The sequence below is a fragment of the Triturus cristatus genome, chromosome 3_1 (assembly GCF_964204655.1).
Source record: "Triturus cristatus chromosome 3_1, aTriCri1.1, whole genome shotgun sequence".
In the NCBI taxonomy this organism is placed as follows: Eukaryota; Metazoa; Chordata; class Amphibia; order Caudata; family Salamandridae; genus Triturus; species Triturus cristatus.
The window spans coordinates 100,392,300-100,418,353 of record NC_140583.1 but is presented as its reverse complement, the minus strand read 5'-3'; the positions used below and the strand labels follow the sequence as shown (position 1 = coordinate 100,418,353).

Genomic DNA, 26,054 nt, shown 5'->3' with positions numbered 1-26,054 from the left:
CAGGACATTCTAGGGCTTCGAATGCAACATATGATGGTTTTAGTATTACTTGTGATTTATTAGTTGTTACATTCCACATAATTCCTGACTCTTTTTTATATAACCATATCTACATCCGGCCACCAATACAGCCCTTTTATTTAGGGTTTAAATAATTACTAGGTGACCTCAGTGACATATATTCATCACTTTATCTCATAAATTCTTCTGTGGAATAAATTTTCCACCACCCAATTACCTACAATCTCTACTGTTTACATTTCTTATCTCCCAGAATGACATTCATCTATACTCTGTAAAGGGTTTGTCTGGCCACCTATCCAACACACGTTCTTTCCTTTTCCTCGGTTGGTCAGAACCTTCCAATCCCTTTTACAATTACTCGTGTCCAATGCCCCCTTCTTTGTTCCTTATTAGGGTCACACAACAATCATCCCATCCAGCTATTGGTTCCTCTTTTATCAAGAAAGGTATTCTGCATTGAAAATTTGCCACCTTACTTTAACATCCGGAACATTACTAACAGAATAGGTGAATTCCTGAGACCTAATTGCAAACCGTGTACTACGTGGTGAAGCGCAGAGCACCCCACCCGTTGTAAGCGGCTACTATCACTGGCATATCGCAGATGAACCGCCGAAAATATTTAAGTCCCCAAACATATGCTATAGTTTCCTTTTCATTAATGGAATATTTCTATCCCGTTGGTGTCAATGAACATGATGCAAATGCAATCACAGCTTTATTTTCTTCCTCTTCAGATCGGGTTAGCACTGATCCTATTTCTGGTTCCACTAGCATCAGTTGATGCTATGCTTTTGAGCTCTGTCTCAAAACCATGGAGTTGGAGGTGCCTTACAAGCATAATATTTTATGTTTTCAAATTCAGCTTAACATTCCTTTCACTAACAAACTGTAACTATATTTTTTAGCAATCGCATGATGCTTTGTGGTTTTTTCTCTAATGTGTACACAATCGTGAAATAAAACTCCTCCAACTCTGTGAAGGCTCTTGCACCGTTTTTAGGTCTCGGCTAGCGATGGCTGCGCTTGCGCAGTCTCGCTCGCGAGATTTAATGACATTGAGAAGAGGGGCTTGCACCCGCCCCTCTTCTCTCCTGTTCTCCATTGGCTGGCCTCTTAAATGCTGGCCAGCCACTGGAGAAGAGGTCCAGTCACTCCGATTATGCCCCGTCCTTTTCGGATCGGGGGGCGTGTTTTTTGCGAGAAGTCTCAGGGAGGAGACAACAGCAAAACACGCCCCCGAATCCAAAAACGACGTGGCGTTTCTCCGAGGCATTTTTTCTCTGCCACGGAGAAAGGCGGTGGTATCTTCCGGTGCCCTTGTCAGCAATCGTTTGGTTTGTGATTTTTAATGGCTTTGTTTAAAACTTTGTGGTTCGGCTGGCTTTAACCAGCGGCTGAAAGGAGTGTCAGCACTTCTATCCGTTGACTGCATTTCGCACATGTGCACCGTGAACCACTTTAAAAAGCTTCCACTCACCCGACATTAAGAAACTTTTAAAGCATATATTTTAATGTATATTTTAATGGTGCTTTGTATCTCGTTTTATTGGCACATGGTTATGGTTTTAACTAAAACGAACTTTATTCGGATTCTGATTGTTCCGTAGTTCTCAGAGTGTGTCCCTCGGCTTGTTCTGTGTGGAGTCCGGCAGGTAAGGCCTCTTGTTCTTCTGTCCTTTCGGTTCCTTCTGTCCCTCACATCCCACCGTTTCCTGTTGTCCCCACATCCTTGCGCTCCCCTTCCTTCTATCTCCCACGTCATCGCCTCGCCCCCTTCCCCCAACCCGCCGCGAGCTGCTGTGGTTACACTACTCCACGAGCCCCCGGGGGCGCTGGCACAGATGCTTAATTGACTCCCTGTGGTATTCCTCACGTGGCGCAGTTTGTTTGCTAGCATTTTCCGAGCCCCCTCTCAGGGGAAGCGACAAACAGGGACAGCCAGGGTGAAACCGAGACATTCACCGAGAGAAGAGCCTTCGGGTTATATGTTTATGCCCAGGAAGGTGGGGGATATTTGTCTTTGCCTAACTTAAAACGTCATCGCATTTTAGTTCACAGAATACAAACAGCAACGCTCATGCCATGCACACAGCCGGTATGCTCCATCCAATCTTTCCGTAGTTCTCAGGCAACTTCTGCGATAAGAAACTTTTAAAGCATATATTTTAATGAATATTTTAATGGTGCTATGTATCGCGTTTTATTGGCACATGGTTATGGTTTTAACTAAAACGAACTTTATTCGGGTTCTGATTGTTCCGTAGTTCTCAGTGTGTGTGTGTGAATATGGGATGGCCAGGCAACTGGAGACCGGCTTCCAAACTTGCGTGGTAGTCATGTCTAATAAATGACGTTGATAATCGAGTGCAGTGCGTTCCGACAACTGATCATGTGATAAAAGCAGTTCGGGTTTTATGCATGATAAGCTTGTAGGCTGCCACAACCGAGTTTCTGCATAGAATTGCTTTTTTATTCTAGTATCCTACCACTAGGAGACCACTGACCGTACTTCTGCGGCAGAATGCAGTATTAGTGCCTGCCTTTAAATCTGCAGCAATGACCGGGGTAGGCCAAGATAAAGAGGCAGGAAGAGGAGTTGGCCTAACGGCTTAGGCGATCGACCTCGGACCTGGGGAACTGGGTTCGAGTCTCGGCAGTGACGCTGAACAGCCTGTGATTCTGGGCAAATCACTTAATCTTCCCCGTGCCTAACAAAGAATGATTGTGTGTCCTAATGTAACGTAACAGGTGCTATGTAAGGCGCTCTGATACCTGATTGGATTCGGGTCAAGTTCGCGCTATATAAAAACTCAGCAAAAAAACAAAAGGGTCCCTGGTATCTAAAAGAAAGTTTTTGGCTGACATGGAGGTGTGAGAACATAAGGAAAACACGAGGCAGACTGATTCACTCTTGCACTGTCAGGGCACCAACTACCAAGTGCTTTACGCTCGCCCTCGCATATGGAAGGTGGCAGACTGGCTTGGGTCCGAGCCATAACCAGACTGGGACGTGGGACATGAACCCCCGTTCAAAATTCTACTTTCCTCAACCCTGCAGAATAGGTGGAATCTGGGACGTTGCAAAATCCCTTAGTTACTGCTCAGGCGCAAGCTTTTCCACTTCCTTGGTAATAGGCTGCATTTGTTCAGCACTAGGCAGTAACCTACCTTAAAAAGAACAAGCATTTACAATGCAACGGTCTCGGGATTGTTAAAGTTAGAGCTATTGGCATTGCTCATGACATTGATTTTGTTTATGTTTTTGTTTTTAAAACATGTAGAGAAACGTCATTGTTATTTACAATGTCAATAGCTTAATCAGTGTGTGTGTAGGTGGCTCTGTGTGTGGGTGCAAATGAAATAGGTCTCGCATTTGAGAGTGATTAAGCTATTGACATTGTAAATAACAATGGCGTTTTTTTAAATGTCTTAAAAACATAAACAAAAATAATGTCATGAGCAATGCCAATAGCTCTAACTTTACCAATGCCGAGACCATTGCATTGTAAATGCTTGTTATTCAATGGAGGGGGTGTTCCTTACTGCTTCAATCAAATTTTGATTTGGTCTGATACCCTGACTTCCTACTACATGGCCAATGTCAGTCACGTTACTCAACACAAATTTACATTCTTATACTCCTCATTCAATCCTTTATTTCTAAAACACTTTTTCAATCATCTGTCGTGTTCCTCTTTTGATTTACCCAATCAAAAGATGATGTCTCCGAAAAACAAGACACCATCTTTGCCCTTGAAAATCTTGTGTATTAGTCTCAGAAAATACTGCTGAGGTGGCTGAGGCCAACACAAGTGGCATCCTTTTAAATTGAAAACTACCTATAGGGGTTACCAACATAGTTAATCTGCAGCTCTTTCTATGGAATAACATTGGGTGGTACGCAGCCAAAAGGTTAATCCGGGAGTACTGTTTTATTCGCCTTTATCATCACCAACAATTAACACATTTTTAGCAGCTGAAAGCTGTACAGAAGTATGTTATAATTTAAATGTTAAAGATCTACACACAATCTCACTCTGCCACCATCTAGTCAAGCCAGCACAAAGGGAGATATCTATTCGGATGATTCTATAATTCCTTCTCTCTGCAATGTGTCCAGTTCCTCTTCTACTTCCTTCAGAATCACCAGAAGGTCATTCTTCACTTTGGGTTTTTATTGGAAAAGTCTTCTTATTCTACTATTTTCACTGAAAATATCACAGGAAATTCCTTTATAAGTTTTTGTCAAATAATGTTGATTTCACACAAGGTCTATTGTGTGCCGTTTGGAATCAAAATGATGTCTAGTGCCCTTTAATTAATTCAGCTTCAAATGCAAGGTTCCAACTGTGCAACATACACATTATATTCAGGTTGTTTAAAGTTAAAATCAAACATTTATAGTCAAAACCTAAGCATTTTTATTTATTTTCCTTCAAAACCTTTTGGTCTAATATTTAAGGGGAAAAACTCTTATCCTAACTTGTTTTTAAAACTATCTCTACACACCTCCTCATTTACAATTATATAAGGAGACCCTGAGTCACCAACAATGCTTGTATTCACTGCCCTCTAATTCTCAAGTTACGCACAATCTTCTTTTTCGGACCATCCACCCGTGCTCAATACATGATCATTCATGCTCAGCACACACATTTTATCACTTGACGTACTAGACTAAGATGAATAATCTTATACATCTGTCACACATTAAACTTAATGGTTATGCTAGTATTTAAATATTCCAACATAGTGCCCAATGTTCGCTCAATCAAAACATTTCTGTGATAGTGCAGGACGTTTTTTGCTTAAGGCTAAATGTTCATTGCTATTACATCTGTAACATTTGTTATGCATATCATTGTTATTTTCTATTTGTTCCAAACCTTCTTTTCATAAGTTGTTCCTGACTACTCCTTGCGGTTGTCCCTGTGGTCCATTTTCTTAAATGTGTCTCGCTCATTCCCCTTCCCCGTCTTCCCTTTCCCCAGAATATCTCTTACTTCTGCACCTAATCCCTCCAGCACAGCTTTGACGCATATTCTATTTACCGTAAAAAAAAAAAAAATATATGTAATCAGCGACATGCCTCCTTCAGTTCAAATTATCCTATTAGCCCACAGTATGTCTTGGGTAATAGGGTTATTTACATTTGCATGATTAGCCGATCTCTCATCCACTTGCTTTGTAACGCTCCTGAATAACATGCAATCATTAGTGATTTGACCTATAGTAATCTATATTTCATATGTCCCTTGTTTCCTATGAATTTTATTTTAAAGATATGTGGCTACAAACACTGTGGGGAAAACAGGGATCTAGATCCTCCAATGTATGCTTGAAAACATCATCTCGCCCAGCAGTTCTGTTTCTTATTAATTCTATTATACACCTTCAGACCACCAGGAACTAAATGTAATATAGCCTTATAGCCCGCCGTAGTGGGCTAAACCGGCCATTAAAGGTCCGCTCCAGCGTTAAAGGCCCGAGCCGAAGGCGAGGGCCTTTAACAAGGGAGCAGGAATTTAATGGCCGGTATAGCCCAGATACGAAAGGCTCTAAGGCTATTAGAACATTCTGCCACTAGAGGGCAGAATGTTCTAACAAATAAACAAAGGCCTCTCAGAGCCGGAGGGGGTTTAAATCACCTCGGGCTCCGACAGGCCTTTGATCACAGCAACAGCTGTGAACATCTGTGGGCTTTTACCGGCCCGTAGAAGCTCAGAGCACTCCATTGTATTCAATGGAGTGCTCCACATTCCAATGTTCTAATAATATATATATATATATATATATATATATATATATATATATATATTATTTTCAAATGTTCATCTTTGTTCTTCATCTGTAGCTATATACTTAAAAAAATAGTATTTTCCTTGTTCCCATTCTCTGAGGTTTCACCATCCACTGGTATAAATGGTTGTGGAGCCATTCACCATGGTTGCGGTCTATGAGAAATACTAAAAAATATATTATCAAAAACAAAGCTCACTTTTTCAAAGGAAATTAACAAGGTAGTAAAATGCATAATTTAAACAAGAACATAATATTCTAATAATTAAGTCTAGTCCTGGCCTGTAAAATATCAGGTGACTGGATCTAGATCAGGTAGATATGTATATTATAACTAGTTTATGTCACTTAATGTAGGGTTCATTTTACCTTTATTTTGAAACTCATTTGCTATCTTATTTTGGAGTCTTGCCCTTGGAGGCTAAGTTTTATGAAGTAAAGAGAAATAAGTCTTGCTGCATCAGAACTACTGTGAAAATATAATTAAAGCTAATTATCAGAAGGGAATTCTTATGTGGTTGGATATAACCCAGCAGCAATGAAAAAACACTGCTCCCATCAGTTAAAAAAGAAAGAGTAAATACCAAGACTGGGCTAATGCCAAGACACATTCCTAGAGACTTAAAAGTAGTGCATCCTGTTCCTCTGCTAATTATTCTGAATACTTCGATTTTGGATGACTGCTCGCGAAAACTGACGGAGAGGGAACGCGGAAACCAAGACACTCTCTAAGTACTTATGGTACGGCATGAAAGGTGCCGCTGAGTTAGGCCCAGAAGGAATAGCAGAATTATAGACTGGAAGCGGACAACATACCATATCATGCCAGGATGCATGGCCATGGGGTAAAGAGCCTTACTGGGCCGGGCTCTGGAACAGCCTTAGAGTCAGGGGCTTGGGCAGTACCATATGGCACAATCAGAGGACAGGATCTGAGGGGCAGAACAAGAGGAAATGGTCCAGAGGCAGGTCCAGCTTTCCTTCACGGATGTAAAATTCAACCCCATTTTTAATTCCATTTTCCGAAATCAACTTAAAACCAAATCACTAATCATTTTTGATTTCCCTGTGCATGTCAAGAACAAGTACGAGGATACCAATGCCTTTCATCTGCAGATCTTCTCCAATCATAGAAAAAAAGATATCTTGGGAGACACAAGGATGCAAAAATGTCCTTTATTTACATTCACCTCCCTGGGTTCCATCACTTGTTTGCCACAGCGGACAGTTGGTCTCGTATCCTCCCGAGCCCGTCCAACATGGTATCCAGCGTCTCCTTGCTCAACTCCACCGTCACCGCGGTTACAAAGGGCTTGTTCCCACAGAGGCTGGCCTCCTCCTGGATCTGGGAAAGAAACAAGTGTGAGAGACAGCTTGAAAATCCGACCACGAGGGCTTCTTCTGAGAATTATGAACAATCCTTTAGGCTTTCAGGCTCTTCTCTAGAAGGCGTAGTCAGGGTCGGATACACAAATGTAGATTACCAGGCCACCGCCCACAGGCTCTCCAAATGTGACAGGAGATAAGGACTGTCAGGGCCTTGCAGTCCACCAATTAGAATTTTGCCGGTAATGTTTTGCAAAGTTTATCAATCTTACAACTGCATGCAGTTATAAAGATTCCCCTTTTCCTAATCCTTCACTATCTCCACAACAAACTTTTTTGTGGGGGACAACTTTGAAATATATATGTTGGTAGCAAGAATTTCCCCCCCCCCCAAAAAAAACCCCGCAGGTTTTGTGTTTTATTTTCTTCGTCAACACCTACTATTTGTCAAATTTTAACTAACTATTTTTTTAAAACATTGCCAATTTCATGACCTTAGTGAAGCAAGTGATTATTTAAAACAAATTCACAAAGTAGCCAAAAGTCAACTTCATATTTTACACACCAGGGGGCTGAGTGATACTCCAGCAATCATGAGAAATGTTTCTTTCTACTGCCCTTTAAGGTATGGCAGTATGGTATTGCAATAGTGAGGCCATGTCTTACCTTCATCTGGAGCAGGCAGGTGGGTACGGCCATTCTGCTGATACTGTCCGATGAGGTCTTGATGTCCACTCTCCAATCCATGTCAACCAGACACGGCAGAGAAACTGCAGGAGGAGAGACACACTTTGTGAAGGCGGTAGACAATGTACACAAAAAGCAGAAACCTTAGTTCAAAAACACATTTAGTGAATATGTACAACACTACCTTCCTCTCACCCATGTAGCATGTATGCTCCTGAATTACTCTAGGTTGTAGCCCAGCTGCCTCCTGGCTTGTGATAGGCTGCCCTTGTCAAGACTCCTGTTGACCTCAAGTCGACAAAAAGTTACTGACTTGCGGAAGTTTCCAGTCAGTAATAATGGGGCATATTACGCAGAATAAACAAATTCATCCTGCCTGTGGAAGTTGAAGGGTATGGATTAGGGCAGTCACAAGCTTTCGGCCTGTATTCTTGAAGCGGATTCTCATTTGTGGTGATGAATTTCAAATAGAATGGTCACCTTGGAGAAACGTGTATGATCAATAGAGTAGATTGGTTCATTGTGGTAAGCTGTCAGATCCAACAGCTCTCATGTGTTTGTTATTAAATGTTTGGCTTATTTATTTTGAAGTGTTTGTTAACCCCTTCAGTGCCCGCCCCTTTCCCCGCCCTGTGCCGGCCGTTACATTAGCGGGCGGGGTTTATGACGAGCTGGACTCTTCATGGGCACAGCGCAACCGCGGCCCATGACGAGTCCAGCTCGTCATGGGCACCGAAGAGGTTAAGGATAATAAGCTTTTCAGGGTGGATAGCTGAAAGGTTGTAAACAGGTATTTTGTTAGATGAAATCTAACAGATTATCGGAATGATAGCGCAGACGTCGAAGACAATATGTGACAAATAGAAAAAACGCTTTCAGAAGCAATACTGAGAGCGAAGCTTTATCCCCAGCCACATGGTGGTTTTCTTGAATACCACATTTTATTGGGCAGAAGTGTGAGACTGATTTAAGCTGTAGGCCTGATCAGTTTTATTAAGGAAAAGTTACGGCAGATGCACCAGGGTAGGGTGTACATATTTATTGTGAAAAGCAAATATAGGAAATCCACCGATTGTGTGTGATTACTCCCATCTTTTTTGCCTTTTGCTGAACCCTATCTTTTTGGGCGCTTTAGAACGCTGCACATGTTACCTCTGCTAACCAGCAGTAAAGTGCTTGCCCTCCCCTTTCAAACATGGCCATATTGGCATTTTCCTACTGGTATATTTAACTTGCCTGTAAGTCCCTTATATATGGAACAAACAGTGCCTAGAGCCTGGAAGTGTAATATCACTAGAGGAATTCAGCAGCCATTACGTCATCCAGTGCAAACATGGCTACAGGCAGGATCAGACTGCCCTTTAGGGCAGGCAGGCAGGCAGGGCCGATGGGCTGGTATGACAGATCAGTGTATTGGTCGTCTTTTTTAGCAGTTGTGGGGCCGGTTTTATGACCAAGTAGTTTTTACTCTCGATTTGCCAGATAATGCCACTTTTTTTGCTATATGCTTAGCTAATGGGGCCACTTTTATTTTGGTGCCCAGGCACAATAATTGTCCCAGTCCGACCCTGGCTCCAGGGCGACTATGATAACCCAGCTATAATAGTGTAAAATAGCACCCCAAATTGTCAAAATAAACCTCTCATGACAGGTAAAAAGCTCCCTTTTAAAAATGAGTGCACCAATTTAATGTAAGCCTTGTAGCCCACAAGGTAGGGTGCATGGCATTAAAAAGAGGGACGGGTACAAAATTAATGTTACCATATTACTACAGTGACAAGGCCCTGAAAGTAATTTTCACTGTGGCAGGACTAGCTGCCTACAGGAGAACATCTCAGTACAGAATACAATACTACACTGTAACTGAGGAAATGGACCAGCTAGTAAAATAAATAGTTATTAAAAACATTTAATTCAACTGTGAAGTTGGATGTGTAATAGATATTAAGTAAAAGCAACTTTAGAATGTTTTCCTTTATCTGCCTGAACTGTCAAACTGTCAGAAGGCTAATTAGCATAATCCTTTTTAAGTCTGGCTTGACAGTTCAACTGTTACCTGACCTTTTAATGTACTCCAATATTCTACAGTTCTTTGCTACACACAAACACATATCCATTGTCATGCAATCTACTTGTAATGCTTCACATTACCATACAACATTCTTTTAATGCCAGACGTCCTGGCATTTCCAGTGCTTGTTTTTATTGAAAGCGTACACCCGAAAAGTGCCTTAAAAGAAAAATTCCATTCCCGGCTCAAATTTACGACTATTATTACAATGAGGTTGAAAGGTTACGGGTTCTGTGAAAATATGCATGGGTACACATGTATGTGCCATGATTCTTGAGTACAACCCTTGTGAAAGGGTTGCAGGTGCTTCTGTGGTGTGCAGAAAACCTGTGGCGACAGCATCTTCTCTAATGAAGATTACAATGGATGGATTATAGTTTTAAGCTCAAATTAACATGACATTGGCAAGCCTAAACAGGTTAAAAAAGATCTTCTCATTGTTAAACACTTTTAAATTTGCCACTTATCAACTGATAGCGATCCGATAATCATGCCCCTTTACAGGTTTTGATTTGGAGTCACTTTAGGTTGGAACAAAAGAGGCACGCCTTAGCGCAAAGTTTGATATGGAGAGATTCTCGCTGTGGAAATTAGAGTGAACCCTACTTAAACCAGACTTCGAGGAGCCGCTTTGTTTGACAGCAAACACATTTTATTTCTCTCTTCTTTGTATTTATCTTGCATATCATAGTTGAGTCAGTATTTTTATAGTGGAGGGGTAAGTCTGTGAATGCAAGAAAGAGTCAGTGGGTGGATAAATACACGCATAAGTGTAAGGATGAGTTATAGAATGAGTGTATGATGACTTACTGAGTGCCCAAGCTCACCAGTGACTAAAGAAGCACTTTCAGTTATAAGCCAGATCAGTTAGCATTGCCAAGGCTTGTTAGATATAGACTTTCAGCGGGTGGTGATGGGGTTGAACAATCAAGGTGTACTCCTAGGAGACTGTTATGAGGGTGGAACATCTGGTATTGATAGCACACATCACTTACAATAAGAATGCTACTATATTTCTTTTAAAGTAAGACTTTTAATTAATATCATGCAGACATGCTTAGTAACTTTTCAACTTTCTATGGCATTGACCACACTTTGCCTTGTCTCAGTAGTTAGGTTGCTCCACCAAAAGATGCTCAGCTGAGTGGAAGGAGAGGAAGTGCTTGCAAGTAATCAGGCTTACAACAGTACAAGGATGAGCCAAGGGCCAAGCCTACTCTCAACTCCACTGGTGCGTAAATATCTCACTGTTTAGGAGTCTACTTCGAGTCAAAAGGTTCGCAAATATAGTACTTACTTTGACTAGCTTCTGCTTCTTGTCTCCAGCTGGACCTGTGAAGCAAAAGGGAAAAACAACAAGTCATATGTTCTTCCTTTTCAGGCACGAACTTCCTATTTCATTCAATAGTTGATTTCTTTTAAACGAGAGCTCCTAGCAGAAGTTGACTGGACTTGGGGAGACTCTGAGAACAGGCTCGCGGCCTACATTTCTTTTTGACTTTTCAGTGGGGCACAGACAGACAGACGGATGGATGGATAGACAGATGCATTTGTGCATGCATTCTTAACGAAACACCTTTTAAACTCACATACCGGCCCATGGGGAATACAGCTAATTATGCAGACAGCAGGGGACCTTTAAAGCTTGTTAGAACAGTCAACAAAAGTGGAGATGCTGCATTACTAGCTCTTTTGACACAGTGCACAAGGGCACATTACTTTTTAAACTGAAAGAAGTTGATATAGATCACAACACCCTCAACTGGATTTTCTCTAGATTATACTAGATCCACACACCCCCTCCCTAGCCAGAATCTTACTGCAAAAAAACCAGGAGTTCCACAAGGATCTATCTTCTGACATCTACTCTTTAACTTATACATCAAACCATTACTACATCTTATCAGCAGCTTTAGACTCACCTGCTACAACTACACAGATGGCACACAGATAATTCACAAACTAGACAACTCCAAGGACACAAGAAACATCAAAATGTAAACGCCTGTGTTGTAGTCAGAGATCAATGGATGACGTTAAAGACAGAAATACTGACCTGCAGTGAAAACTATGACCCTATATCTTCCTTGTCAGGTGAACTCGGATCACTGCCAAAAATAGCCCAAACCATGAAAAATCGAGCATTTTCTTTGACTTCACACTTTCCAAGACTATTCAAATGGACAGGTTGTCCCAATCAACCTCCTACACCATGGAAACACTTAGACACACCATTCAACATCTCTAATTTCCTCAAAAAGTACAAGCAACAACATCATTCATCCTCTCAAAACTTGACTATTCTAACAGACTATATCATAGCACTCTCCTCTCAACTTTCGGAAGGCCACAATTAAATCCTAAACTCTGGAGCAAGATTGCTTCTACGTGTAAATATACACATGCACACTTAGCCAGTTTGGAAAGCTCTAAACTGGCTCCCAATAGCTAGATGATCCTCTTACAAACTACTGCGCATCACTCAGAGTTATTAATAGTAAAGGAGCAAAATTCATGCAAGCAAACATCCAAAAATTGTCCCAACCTGGGAACTTACAGATTGGCACAACACTTTATTATTCCTGCTATGGGAAGAAAACCATTAGTGGTTCTACTTTTTATGTTCAAGGAGCACAATCTCGGAATTCCCTGTCTGCAAAGATCAGAGCCACTGAAAATCTCTTAGAGTTTAGAAGAATAGTTAAGACCTGCTTATTCCCAATGTGATGCAGCAAAGAATCCACACGTTCTCATTTCCTCCCTACAGACAAATACCCTCCAGGGCGCTCAAGATAAAAAAAGTGATACATCCACGGAATCCTTAACAAACAACCCCTAATATCAGCCTGGAAACTCAACAAACTAAACACGTAAAAAGATGCAAACACCAATGATTGTCCATTCCTCAAAATAGGAGAAGACAAACTTCAACAACCCACTACCTGGACATAACACTTAAAACATCATGCTATTAGAACAAGTACAAAGTCAAACAATTTCAATAATATTCAATATCTATGTAAAAAAAAAAAAGAAAAAAAAAAAAAAAGGATTGTAACAACACCATCAACAGCCAGACGGACGACTTATACCACGTGCCCATAGGTAATTAACTGTCAGACTTTATTTCTAAGGTTTATAGTTCCTCAGATTGGCTCCTACCTCATCCTTGCAAAAACCCCTGCATAAAAATAACCTGATTTGTAGCTACGGTTTACCCTCTCTCGTGCCGTTCGTTTTGAATGGTACTCTCCATACACACAGTGGCAGCTGGTAATTTTAGCAAGGATTGGGTGTGGCGGGCAACGCAAGCACACATATACACTCACTCACAGAAGAGGCAGTCCCTCACTCGTCACAGAGTGGGATGGGGTCATCGTACTGCTAACCCCACCCCACTTTGGGATGAGGTGTCACAGGCCATGGGATCTTCAAGGGGTCCCCAGGTTCAAGCCAATCAATAAGGCCCTCCCTCATCACTAAGGGGAGGGCACTTTTGCCGGGCTGAGGAGGTCACGCCCATAGGACTGTAAAATCCTCAGTCTGGGAAAGTTCCGCTCAGGCAGCAAGGAGCATGGACATTTAGCACATGTCTGGCTCCTGACTGCCTGACCAAGATGAGTGTCTGTCAGGCTGACCTTTGCTCTGCCTGACAGGCACTCTTCTTGCTGGGGAAAAGGTGGGGGGCCTCCACCCATACAGTCAGGCAACGACTGCGTACACGTCAACCTCTCTATGCCTTTGGGTTAACGCTACCCTTTCACATACCTGCCACCTTACACTGTACTATACATCCGTAAAATATCCACACCGCTTCTTATGAATCATACACGCTCCTTCTAAGTGACCAATTGTGCAATACCAACATATTTTAAACCCATCTACTCCTTCTGCTCACATACATCATAGTTTCTCATTTTGTTTAACCCCTCCTTGCTATCTCACAATATCTAACCTCCTCAATCCTATTTACTCACCCCTCTTTTTCCACTTGCATTAATTCATTATAATAAGGACTCTTAAATCTTATTAACTGTATATATTACCACTTGAACAGGGAGGAAAGTCTTCAGTTTCCTAGAGCACAAGACTGACCTAACAACCCACATGTCTAGAACAATAATAAATGAACCCTGGATTAACCACTACCTATAGAGCTACGGAGCAGTGTCTTATCTGCCATAAAACATTCAACGCCTCATCAGGGGTAATAAGAACTAGATCAATGCAATTACAATACAACTGTGTGTGGATCAATCCAATGTGAGGCTACAGTGGATGTAGCAATGACTCAGGCTGAATGAGTTTTTACATTCTTTTTTTATGATGTTGGCCTCTTTGGAACTAACACAATATCCCTCTAGGACAGTACGTCTCTGGCAATCAAGCAAAGAAAATATGGAAAACAATTTAAAGAAACTACAGTTGTGACCTATTTGAAGAGTCCAAACCTCCCCCAGTTTCCAGCCACCCAGACTGTATCCGCCAGATGACATATAGAAGTCAGTGGGAAGTAGGAGGTTTTCAAGAGGATCTCATTTTGAGGAATGGGAAGGATGTTAATTCTGAACTTTCCCATATTGTCCCTGCTCCAAATATAGAAAAGCGGATCCAAGACTCCTGCACATGGCCTCACACGACCCAAAACAATAGGGTCAGTGAATGCAGGTGGTAGTAGTCAAACAGTCTGAAATATGAACTAAGGACTTCAAATACAGTATTTTTAATGCTTGTCTAGGTCCCTAAGGGTCGCCCTCGTGTCTCACTACCATACCGTGATGCCTACTCACACCACCATCCCCACAAGCAGCGTCTACTGCTTACCTTCCCTGTCCTCCTCCATCCAGCTCCTTATCATTGGCCTGGACTCTGCTTCCACAATGTGCGACTATCTCTTCTCTAGCACTGTGGCAACCCAGTAACCACTGTGCTCCCCATGAGTCATTTTTCTCAGTCTTCCCCAGAGCTGGATTTTGGGGTGGTTTTCACAACAGGACTAGATTCCCAGCAGTTGACCACTAGTTCATAAATAAAAAAAACTTTGTAGCCCCAGTTCTACTGGATGGATCAGATTGGACCTTCTCAAGTCTCAACAGTCCCTTCAAGGGAGACAGATTGTTAATCTATCTACCTACAGGTACTTCTGAGACATCAATCTCCTAGCCAAGGCAGGTGGCCTCCCATGCCCACAGTAGAATTTCAATCCCTATAAGCCGCTTCTGTCAAAGCTCAAATACTTACACGCTTTGTAGGATTATTTTGGCCAGAAGGTTCTTCAGACTTTGATGAAAGGTTTCTGGAAAGAGAGCTAAAATCTCTTCAGCTGAATTCAAGCCTCGGTACACGATGTGTCGGGTGAGGAGATGTAGGGAGCGGATCAGCTGCAGGAGGAAGAAATATGGAAGACGCTGACAGACATGCACACGCTGAAGGACAGTTATATTTCTAAAACAACGATGCAGAAAGGGAACACTCCATCACAGCAGACACATTTCTTCCTTTGCCTTCCTGAGTGTCTGTATAACAAATTGCCCAATAACAAATTAGTATTCATAGCTGATGGTTGATGCTGCATGGTCACCGTTATCCTCGAACACCATCTTCTAGGAACCCCTCTTCCGATGACATGAGTGACAAAGTTTCTATAGCTGATATTGAAAGGTTAGCCACTTTCACTTTGGTGAAACACGAACTACTTGGAAATCTAGATGCAAATCGTTAATAGCCAAATGTATATTTGCTGCAATTCATTACTTGGAAGTGATCCGCTGAATCAAAATAGGACAAGGAATAAACTGTAGAACATACATGTACCTTGAGTAACTACGTTTGTGAGAATTCCAGTATAATGTGAGGCTTGTCTTAGGGTCCTGGGCAGTGTCCATGGTGAGGCTATTGCCCAGGCCACAAACACTGATGCACTACAAGTAGATAATAAAGCTACTCCTTTGGTACCTCACTCACCAGAGGTAGCAAAATGAAACAGTCAATCCTAATGCCAGGTGATGGTAGTATTTTAGAAACTCAGACACAGTCCAACACATTATATACCACATAATAGGCCTAATGCACAGTAAAAACCAGCCCTGCTAGTAAGAATAGCGTTTTATTCACCGACTTGTGAAACAGAGCCGGAAAAAAACCTAGAAGAAGGTTAAAACTTCTAGCGTCAAGATAGTGCTCCAAGCGCTTTTAGAGTATAACAGCTAGGCTCTATATGTCCTCTCAGATAGGGTCTATAGTCAATGTGCGCCATTGGGGAACGGTTTGGGTGTCTTCGAAACCCTTCAGGGTTGGTAGTATTGTTTTCTTTATAACTATTAAAAGGGCTGAATTGTAAGATAGAAAAACAATATATTTCATAGGATACAGGTCCAGCTTCGGTGGGCCAAACTTTGGAGCTTCGCTCCAACTGGGTCAGCTAGAGTTAACATTTCTGACTGCTAAGGGTATCATCACAATGGTCATTTCATGTTTTTCAGTGGTAATTTCATCTTTTGGAAAGTAGGTTCCTTATACCAGTAATTGACATCAGAGCAGATTGGGTAACAGATACTGGATTTTTGATTAACCTCTAAAGATGGCGGACACGTGTAAAGAAAGCTACTAGGACACCAGACACAACAAGGATTGCATCAAAGAAAGAGGAAGCCCACATTACAAAAAAAGATTGGGTGGTTCTCGGGAACCTCCAAACAGAGTGGAAAGAGGAACTACTCTTCCTCTCCTTGTTATGTCATGTTAATACAATTCTAAAGCGCTTGAATACCCATGGGTGTCTTGGCGCTGATAAGTAATGGCAGTTTAGGCAAGAGCAAGAGAGGGCTTGAAATGAAAAGGACAAGTTTTTATCAGTTTCCTAAAACTCAGTAATGTGGAAGCTGCTCTGATATTTATAGGCAGACTGTTCCGTAGAGCCGGGGCTTCCAAGGATAAGCAACTACCCCTCAATTTGAGTGTCTTAAAGATGGAGTGGGTGACCATCAAGGTGTTTTTAGATCATAGGCTTCTGCTGCATATGTACCAGGAAAGGGACTGTATGAGGTAACCAGGACCTAAATCATGCAGGGCCTTATAGGCGAGGCATAGCGCCTTGAATTTGATACAGTTACTCACTTAAAGCCAGTGGAGCCCCTTAATGGAGGCTGAGACAGAATGGAACTTAGGAAGATCAAGAATAAGTCTAGCCGCCGCATTTTGCACGCTCTGAAGTTTCTTCACGTATTATTTTTAGAGCTTAACAAAGAGTCGATTACAGTAGTCCACTTTTGTGAGAATTAGAAGAGAGAGGACTGTTTTTCTGTAAGTAAGAGGAATGAAAGGAAGGATCCTCCTGATAATTCTCAAAGTGTTGAAACTGGAGGAGACGACGGAGCTGATATGCTTATTAAAGTTCAGTTTGTCAACAATAGTTATGCCTGGATTTTTCACTTTTTGGACTGGGAAGGGGAGAGATCCTAACTCTGGTGGCCAACATGCTGGGCTCCAGAAATGTGGATTATTACCGAAGAGTATGACCTGTGTTTTCTTCGAGTTCAATTCAGGGCTGTACTGGCCGTAGCGAGCACTGGGCAATCCTCCGGTGGGCCGCAGGGGTGGGGGCCAGTTTTGGGCCCCAGGGGGCCATTTTTGTTACAGGGCCATTTTTGCAGCATAGCTACAAAATCGTCCCTGTAACAAAATCGGCCGAAAACCGGCAGTGGCAGAGAGCTTGGCCGCACACCCAACCTCCCGGGGACGGGTGGGCGAGCACTTTGCCAGGGCTGGTTTTGGTTCCCAGTCCGGCCCTAGTTTAATTTAAGGCAATGCATACCCATCCAGTTGCTGACGGTTCTCATGCAGTTGTGTAACTGAGAAATGGTGACTTCCGCATTGTTAGAGGCAGACACCACAATCTGAGTATCATCCGCGTACGATGTGGGGATGAACCCAAAAGGATCTTATCAGGGAAACCAGCTCAGTAACATAAATATTGAAGAGCAGGGGTCTCAGGGAAGATCCCCGAGGGACCCCGCATAGAAGAGAGAAGGGCTTGGATGAGAAATTCTCCAACATGATTGAGTGGTTTCTGTCCATTAGGAATGATTGAAGTAGGGCAGGAGCTTTATCAGTAATGCCCAATTTTTTGAGGCGACCAGCGAGAGTAGCATGATCAACTGTGTCGAAAGCCGCTGACAGGTCGAGAAGGATAAGTGCTGCAGAGGCTCCTTTATCAAAGATGGTTCTTAATTCATCTGCGGTCTTTATTAAGGCCGTCTCTGTGCTGTGTTTGGCCCTAAAGCCGAATTGGGAGGGATCCAGGAACTGATTTTCTTGAATGAGCTGTGTCAGTTGTGTATTAATATTTTTTGCCACTATTTTTGCTGGAAATGGTAACCTAGAGATAGGGCGATAGTTAGCTGGATTATCAGGTTCTAGGCTAGGTTTCTTAAGGAGTGGCAAAATAGAAGCCTTTTTCTATAAATCGGGAAAGGTGTCAGAGCTAAACATCCTGTTAAAGATGTTAGTTAGATATGAAGCAATCGAAACCGGCATCTGTTTCAGTATGAAAGGGGGGCAAGGATCACAAGGTGACCCCAATCTTGTGGAGTTGAGCAAGTTGAGAACATCTGCAGTAGATAGATAGATATTGAACTTTATTCGATATGTGAAAACAATATCAAAAAAGTACATACATATAAAAAGTCCATTAAAAACAATTAAAATTACATTCAATTTGTAACACGATTAGATACACTCAGGCCTCAAGATATAAGTCCACTTAGGTCTGCATTGATGTCCTCAACCTCATCGTCGTTTTCAGGTAAGATGACATGGCTGCCAGGACTAAAGGAGTTTCCAGGGTTTTTAATTTGTTGTATGCCGGTTTGCATGAGCGTAAACCCCAAGATTTGAGCAATGGTTTAAAAAAAATGGTCCTTGGCAATTGATAAAATCTACAAAATAGGATGCAATGAATGTTAGATTGAATCGAAAGGCCATCACAGGGGCATTTCTGTAAGTCGTTGGACCAGCAATTTGGGTTGGGGAAGGTTAGAAGTCTAAAAAAGGTGTTAGTGCGGAAACGGGTCAGGAGCATACGGGTAAACGGTGATGGTTCTAATAGTAAATATTGCTGAGTGCCACTCATAGTAATCAAATTTTGATAGTCAGCAATTGTAGTCTTCTGTTTTTCTAAGAACCAGCGTTTGCGGCACAGGTGATTTAGAACAAGTCGCTTTAACTCGACTTTTGATATGTTAGTTAAGGTTAGTGGGTCGGCAAAAAATTCCGGGTGCCCGATGTCAGTGGACAACCTTTTGACATAATTCAACCACTTAATGTTCCTGACCTCTGTCAGTTTTAGACAGTCTGTGATAATTTCCCTATTAAATGGGGTCTCTTCATTGGTCCAGACTTTATGCCATAAAATAAGGGGAGAGGAATTAATCGTATCTACAATGTGTGTGAGGCCCAATTCGGTATGCACCATATGAGTAGAAGTGCCTGGGGGGACAGCCAAGAGGTAGCGTAGAAAAGCATTCTCGAGGCGCTGGATTTGTTCAACGGGTTCGATCCCCCAGATCCCAGATCCATAGGTGCCAGTTGAAATACACTTCGCGCGATAGATCTCAAGTAAAGGGCGTATTGGGCGGCCCCCTAGTTTTTTAGAAAAATTTGTCAGTGCGCCTATAGCTTTAGACAATGCTAAACCTCTGGCTTGAGCCGCGGCTCGCCACGTGCCTCTCTTATTAAAAGTGATGCCCAAGTAAGGGAAGCTATCAATATTAATTAATTTTTTACCGTTCAGAAAAATGGTGCATGGCTTTTTTCCGATCCCTAGACCACAGGACATAGTATAAGTTTTGGAGGTGTTAACATTTAAGCCTCTCTTTGACATAAAGTCAGTAAATTCAGTAACTGCCCTTTGTAGGCCCGTGGGAGTCTGGGACATAATTGCCGCATCGTCTGCGTAGAACAGAATGGGGATCGGTTTACCATTAATTGTAGGGTAATCGTGGAAATTTCTGGTCAGATGGTGGCTGACAGAGTTATTATAAAGGGTAAAAAGTAAAGGAGCTAATATACAACCCTGTCTGACACCTCGTCTAATAAAGAATCTGTCAGAACATTCTCCATTGTTACCATATCTCACGCGGGCCGATGCATCCCTGTACAGCTCTTTAATAAATGATATAATAATAGGATCTAGGCCGATCTCTGTAAGGGATTCCCATAACTGCCTGTGATCGACACAGTCGAATGCAGAGCTAAGGTCTACAAAAGTTATGAAGAGGTTAACTCTTTTCGCCTGGGTATATTTGGCTATTATTAGGGTCAGATTTAAGCCCTGTTCAATGGTACCCTTGCCTTGTCTGAAGCCATATTGCATATCAGAAATAATATCTTGAGTGCTTAACCAGTCGTGTATTCTATTTAAAATGATTCGCCCGGCTACCTTCATAAGGGAGTCTAAGAGTGAAATTGGGCGATAATTGGCGGGATTATCCCTCACGCCTTTTTTAAAGATCGGGACGACAATTGCCTCTGGCCAGGTGGAAATAAAGCCGATGGTATTCAGAGAATTCAGTACGTTAGTGAGTAGTGGGGCCCATAAATCAGGCTGTGACTTAAAAACGTCTATAGGGACGCAGTCTGGGCCTTTCCCGGAAGGGCTATCTTTTAAGGCCATCAGTACTTCAACATGGTCAAAAATGGTATTTAAAGGGAAAGAAGTAGAAATAGTTAAGTCAGGAGGAGAGTTAGGATCAGTTTCATTCTCAAATGGTTGATTATCCAGGTTAGTAGGATTATATAGAGTGCTAAAATGTTTAACCCAGGTTTCAGGGGTAATGGCTGAGTCCAAGATCGGGGGCTGAGAAGATCGAAAAAAGGGTGCATTAACTGCCCTCCAAAAAGTGGTGTTATCCCTCTTCTCGGAGGCTTCCACAAGGGCTGACCAGGCCAGCAACTTCAGCTGGCTTTTCCTTGCCTGACGCTTGATTCGATAGTTGTGTCTGGCATGCTGGACCTCTAGGCGGTTTCTAGGGTTAGACTTCAAAGCTGCTTTCAGAAGTCGCAGGGCTTTAGAACAGTCCCTATCAAACCAGCCGTGGATAGGTGGTGCAGATTTCTTTGGTGCACGCGCAAGGAGAGATTTAATTTCTGACAAAATTGCAGAGAAGGAGTTTGTTATTGTCTGCGAGTTTTCCGTAGGTGACAAACAGATTTGGAAATGATCATAAGCGTTGGTGACCAAGCTTTTAAGAAAACTAGAAGGGACTACTTTGTCCCATTTGAGAAAAAGGCCCATGGTGGTTCCCAACTGCAGGGGAGGAGAATAAGAGGGATTCTGCCTGATCATGTCATTAGTGATCGAGGTTAGCTTTAAAGTTACCTCAATAGGATAGTGATCACTAATGGCAGTGTCGAGGGTCTCCCAAGTAATTATCGATCCTGAATACCTTGAAGATATAAGTGAGTAATCGATCGTGGTGTGACAACCTATCCCATTATAAGTGGGTTTAAAGGACTTGGGTGGAAGACATAGGTCATTGACAAAAGATAAATTAAAATGGGATAATAATCCATTTAACAAGTCTCCCAATTTGGTGTGGCAAAAGTGATTGGGAGAATCATCCATTTCAGTCGTCAGACCGCAAGTGCCATTAATACTCTGAGAACATAGCTGGCAGTTAAAATCGCCTACCAAGATGACTAAAGTATCAGAGTTATTTTGGGACTCTTTTTTTGTTAGGTCAGATTTTAATCCATTAAGCACTGTGTCCAAGTGTGCATTTGGGATGTTATTATAGAAATTGACCAAGATGACATTGTTAATGAAGCCGCCGGTCAGACTGATTAACTGATAATAAGAGGACCCTGTAATGTAAGTTGATTTTAATCGGGATTCTACAGAAATATAGATCGTAAGTCCTCCCTTGTTTCTGCCGTGGGGGCTGGGGGAAGCTGGGGTGTGAAAGGTCTGATACCCTAGGAGATGGAGCTCTGTAGAGGTCCAGGTTTCCTGCAGGCAAATAATGCTATATCGGGAAACGATTTGAATCCATGCAGGGTTAGACAATTTGTCGAGGAGGCCTGCCACGTTCCAAGACAAAAGGCTATCGCCATGCAGGGGCTCGTCCGGGCCGATTATGCCAGACGTCGAGTCTGTTACAGCCTCAGCAGCTTCTAGAAGATGCGAGGGATTCTTCGAGGAGGGAGGATCTCTATGGGCCGGGATAGGGAAGGGAGTTGTGGTAAAAGGGCCGGGAGGCAGAGACAATAACTCTAAAGGTGAAAAATGAGGAACGATAACTGGAGTTGGCTTCCACCCCGCGTTGTTATTAGGCAAGATGTTATTCTTGATGTTAGAATTGTCTGCAGTAGTGATAAATGAGAATTGGCTGAACTTAGAGGGCTTATATTAGTGGTAGCTTGAGCTGTAGTGGGGCTTACGCTGAGATTGAAGGTTCTAGAGGAAGTGAATTGGGTATACATTTGTTCCACTTTGTCACAGAAGTGAGAGGCTATTTCCTCACAGAAGGATTGCCTGATGTTGCTCCCTTTATTCTCTGGAGCTTTAGTAAGTTTGTTTATGTGCTTTGATGCTTCAATTTCTTGCGTATAATAGTTAGACTGTTCCTTGGTAATAGCTGCCTTATATTTGGCCAGGGAACATTTGTAAATTACTTTGTCAGAGGAATTGTAGTTTGATATCCATTTCTTTTCGAGCTTTCCGCAATTTTGTTTTTCAAGACGAAGAGTATCTGTGAACCGAGGGGCATATTGTTTAGGTTTGTTTTGATGATGCTGATGATAATGATGATGGGGGACGATAAATGAGCAGGCCTTTGAAAGAGTAGTTGTTGGTTAACTCCAGGCTAAAGGAGAGAGTTTCCACTCCGAATTGTTCGTAGAGTCAGTTTTACATTTGAAATGGCTTTTGTTAATTATCCCTTGACATCCACCTCTTTTTTCCACTCTTTCTACTCTTGACCGTGAATAACCTTGTGGGGTTGCTATTAAAGGGGCAGGGCTGGAATGATTATTAGCTCACGTTTCTGTGATAATCAGGACATCCAGTTGATGACGCTCAATAAAGTCAGCAGGCTCATGAGCAAGTTTTACTAGAGACGGTGCGTTGATCAGAGCAAGGCGGAAATTAGAGAAGGTGTGATGCGGAGTGTTTGCAAAGAGAGCATGTTTGGTGTTAGACAACGACTCATGGTTGGTGAAACGGATTCAACAGTTATAACACAGAGATCTTGAGAGATCCTGAATGGGATCAACTCGAAAGCAGCAGTGATCAGGTTTATTGAAGAACTGAAGGGCTTTACCTGACCACTTAACCCTAGTCTCCTTTACTGGGACAAAACAGGCAGTATTTCCGGCCCTCGAAGTGATCCAGGCGCGGACAGGCACAGACGAGCTTGCCTTTAGCGTGCCTTTGTGGCCACTGGACTGGGCCAAGTGAAAAGTTCAGGAGGACTGTGATGAAGCAGGAGGACGGATAAAGTCCCAGATTAGTCCAGCTGAAAGTTTACCTTCTCTAGTTTTGTATCAAGAGTCGCATTTGTGTTAAAGAATGAAGCAGGAAGCAAGGAGAGTGTTGCAGGCATTAGTCGTGTGGTATGAAGAGCAGTCAGGCGTTACTGATGGGTGGGCTGGAGCAACGGGTTAGTGGTCCCCCGTGGGCGGTAGATGTGGCTATGCGATGAGATGGGCTGGCGGCGGCTCGTACTGGATTTTTAGTGTGAGTGGCACAGTCTCGGTGCAAATGGTCCAGTTCGTAGTAGCTAAGAATCCAAAAGCTTGATTTATGAGCCCATGGCCAAACCAATGGTCCAGAGACTGAAAGGCACCGCTTGGGGTCAGGAACTCAATGCAGCTCAGTCCAGTAGCTGAAGAGCCTTTTATGGTTCTGAGGATCAGATCTGGAGGCCAGCAGACCAGCCCTTGGAGTCACTCTGGGGTGCTGGGTTCAAGATGATGTTGCAGGTCCAGTTCCTCTTCACCGGGCACGAGGGCAGTAGGCATCAGGTCAGCAGAGCAGGCCAGCAGCTCCTTTAGAGCAGAAGACCAGCACAGTGACCGTCCTGTACCAGCACAGCAGTCCTCCTGGAAGTTTCCACAGGTCCAGAAGTGTACTGAAATGTTGGTGACTGACGTCCTTCTTCTATACATAGTTGTGCCTTTGAAGTGCGGAGAAGCCTCTAGAAACATACCTTTGAAGTGAACAGATGCCCTGCCTTACTGGCCTGGCTCCAGATTTACTACATTGGATATGCACCCCTTTGTGTGAACGGCCTATTCAGGTGTAAGTGGGGCTAGGCCAACTCCTTCCACCCATCCTGCCTGTTATGTCCCATCCGGTGACACCTAAGCTTCCCATTCTATATGGCTGTCTAGGTGGAAGACAAAGCCCAACTGTCAGCTATACAAGTCATGTTTCTAAATCTGTGGACCTTGCCTGCCAGTTACCCTACCTGCTCCAGCACTGCCTTCCCCGCCATTGCACTCCCGTCTCCCGCCGCCGCTAATTCCAGCAGCGGCTGCGGAGTGGGGACGGACTACCCTTCCCAGCAGTCTCTGCGGCAGGGGAGCCGCCGACGCAGTTTTCGCGCCAGGAGGCGCACAAAAGATCGCCGTAACCTCGGCAGAGCGGGCCTCTGTTTCTAAATCTGTGGACCTTGCCTGCCAGTTACCCTACCTGCTCCAGCACTGCCTTCCCCGCCATTGCACTCCCGTCTCCCGCCGCCGCTTATTCCAGCAGCGGCCGCGGAGTGGGGACGGACTACCCTTCCCAGCAGTCTCTGCGGCAGGGGAGCCGCCGACGCAGTTTTCGCGCCAGGAGGCGCACAAAAGATCGCCGTAACCTCCGCGTCGCGGGACCGCGCGCGGGCGGCGCCGGGCTAAGCCCGGGCAAAGGGGGGGCCGTCTGTGGCCGTCAGGGGCAGGAAGAGGCTGGGCTGGGCCAACTCCCTGAGATCTGGTCAACGCAACGAAAGGTACATTATCCACATTTACATACTGTGACCATCTTACCTCTATTGGTTAGTCCGTGACTGATCACTGAGTACACCACTGCGTGACATTGACTGTATCATCTGCAACGACTATTTTGAGCCGATCAATTAAATAGACATAATGTCAACAGGTACCTCGAAGAGTAGAGACTCACTGTTGGGCGGTTCAGTGCGAGGCACCTTGGACAATTTTATTACTAGGGCTGCCTCAGTTCTCGAAAAGGAGATTGCTATGGTGGAGAGACACCTATCGGCTGAACACGTTCAAAACAAACGCTCCTCGCTTGGACTGATTCAATTGGCTGTATCTCCGAACCCTACAACACCTGTTCCCTGTCTAATACATGATCCTTGGAGTGTTTCTAGAATCCCTTTACCCGCCTGTGACTCTACCTCCTTGACACAATCCCGTATCCACTTAACATCGCCTGTTTCTAAATCTCATTCTAATCCTTCCTCTGATTGTATAACATTGGTCTTATCGCCTTCTAGGGCCACTGTCACCAGCCCTCAAAAGAAGAAGGGTAGAAGAATTACTATTACAGCCCCTCCTCCCCTGAAAAAAAGAAAGAAGGGAGCGAAGAAAAACAATAAAATCAATACACCCGCTAACAACAAGCTTAACCAAGCGGGAAACATCGTTATTGATTGTCTTTCACCTGCTAAACAGATAAAAGGTCCCGATATTCAGACAGGCCCCGACATTCAGTCAGACCCTTGTAATTACGACCTAATAATGAATGAAATTACGGGTCGACTGGAATTACTAGTCAAATCATTTGCTCTTCCATTATTAGAAAGAATAAAGGGTTTATCCAAACAATTAGAGTCAATAGAGAAGCTGACACTAAAAAACACTGACCAACTGAAAGACCTACTGTCTAATACATTGGTAACCTTAAACAGCCCTACTGTTCCCAAACCATCCTCAGTGACTAATGATAGACAACCCAATTTAGAGGCAAATAAAAAACTACCATCTTTATTTAGCCGAAAAAACCTGCCATCTAGCGAAAAAAGCAATAACGAACCAGTACAAGGTCAGATTACTGTCCATCCTCAAATTAGTGGACCAGAATATAAACCACGTAATGTATCTGTTGGTATCGCCCCTGGAACAAATGAGGGTCTTAATT

At 43.2% G+C, this 26,054-nt stretch overlaps 1 protein-coding gene across 1 annotated transcript in view; it reads right to left on the bottom strand.

The window, feature by feature from the left end:
• Positions 1-6,986: 6,986 nt before the first annotated feature.
• COMMD9 (COMM domain containing 9) overlaps positions 6,987-26,054 on the bottom strand; it is a 45,952-nt gene continuing 26,884 nt past the window's right edge. The window contains exons 3-6 of the mRNA XM_085643480.1: positions 15,152-15,291; positions 11,208-11,242; positions 7,819-7,922; positions 6,987-7,171 (exon numbers count right to left, since the gene is read on the bottom strand). Of these exons, the coding sequence (XP_085499606.1) occupies positions 7,031-7,171; positions 7,819-7,922; positions 11,208-11,242; positions 15,152-15,291 (420 nt within the window). The 3' untranslated portion in view covers positions 6,987-7,030. The remainder of the gene's footprint in view (positions 7,172-7,818; positions 7,923-11,207; positions 11,243-15,151; positions 15,292-26,054) is intronic.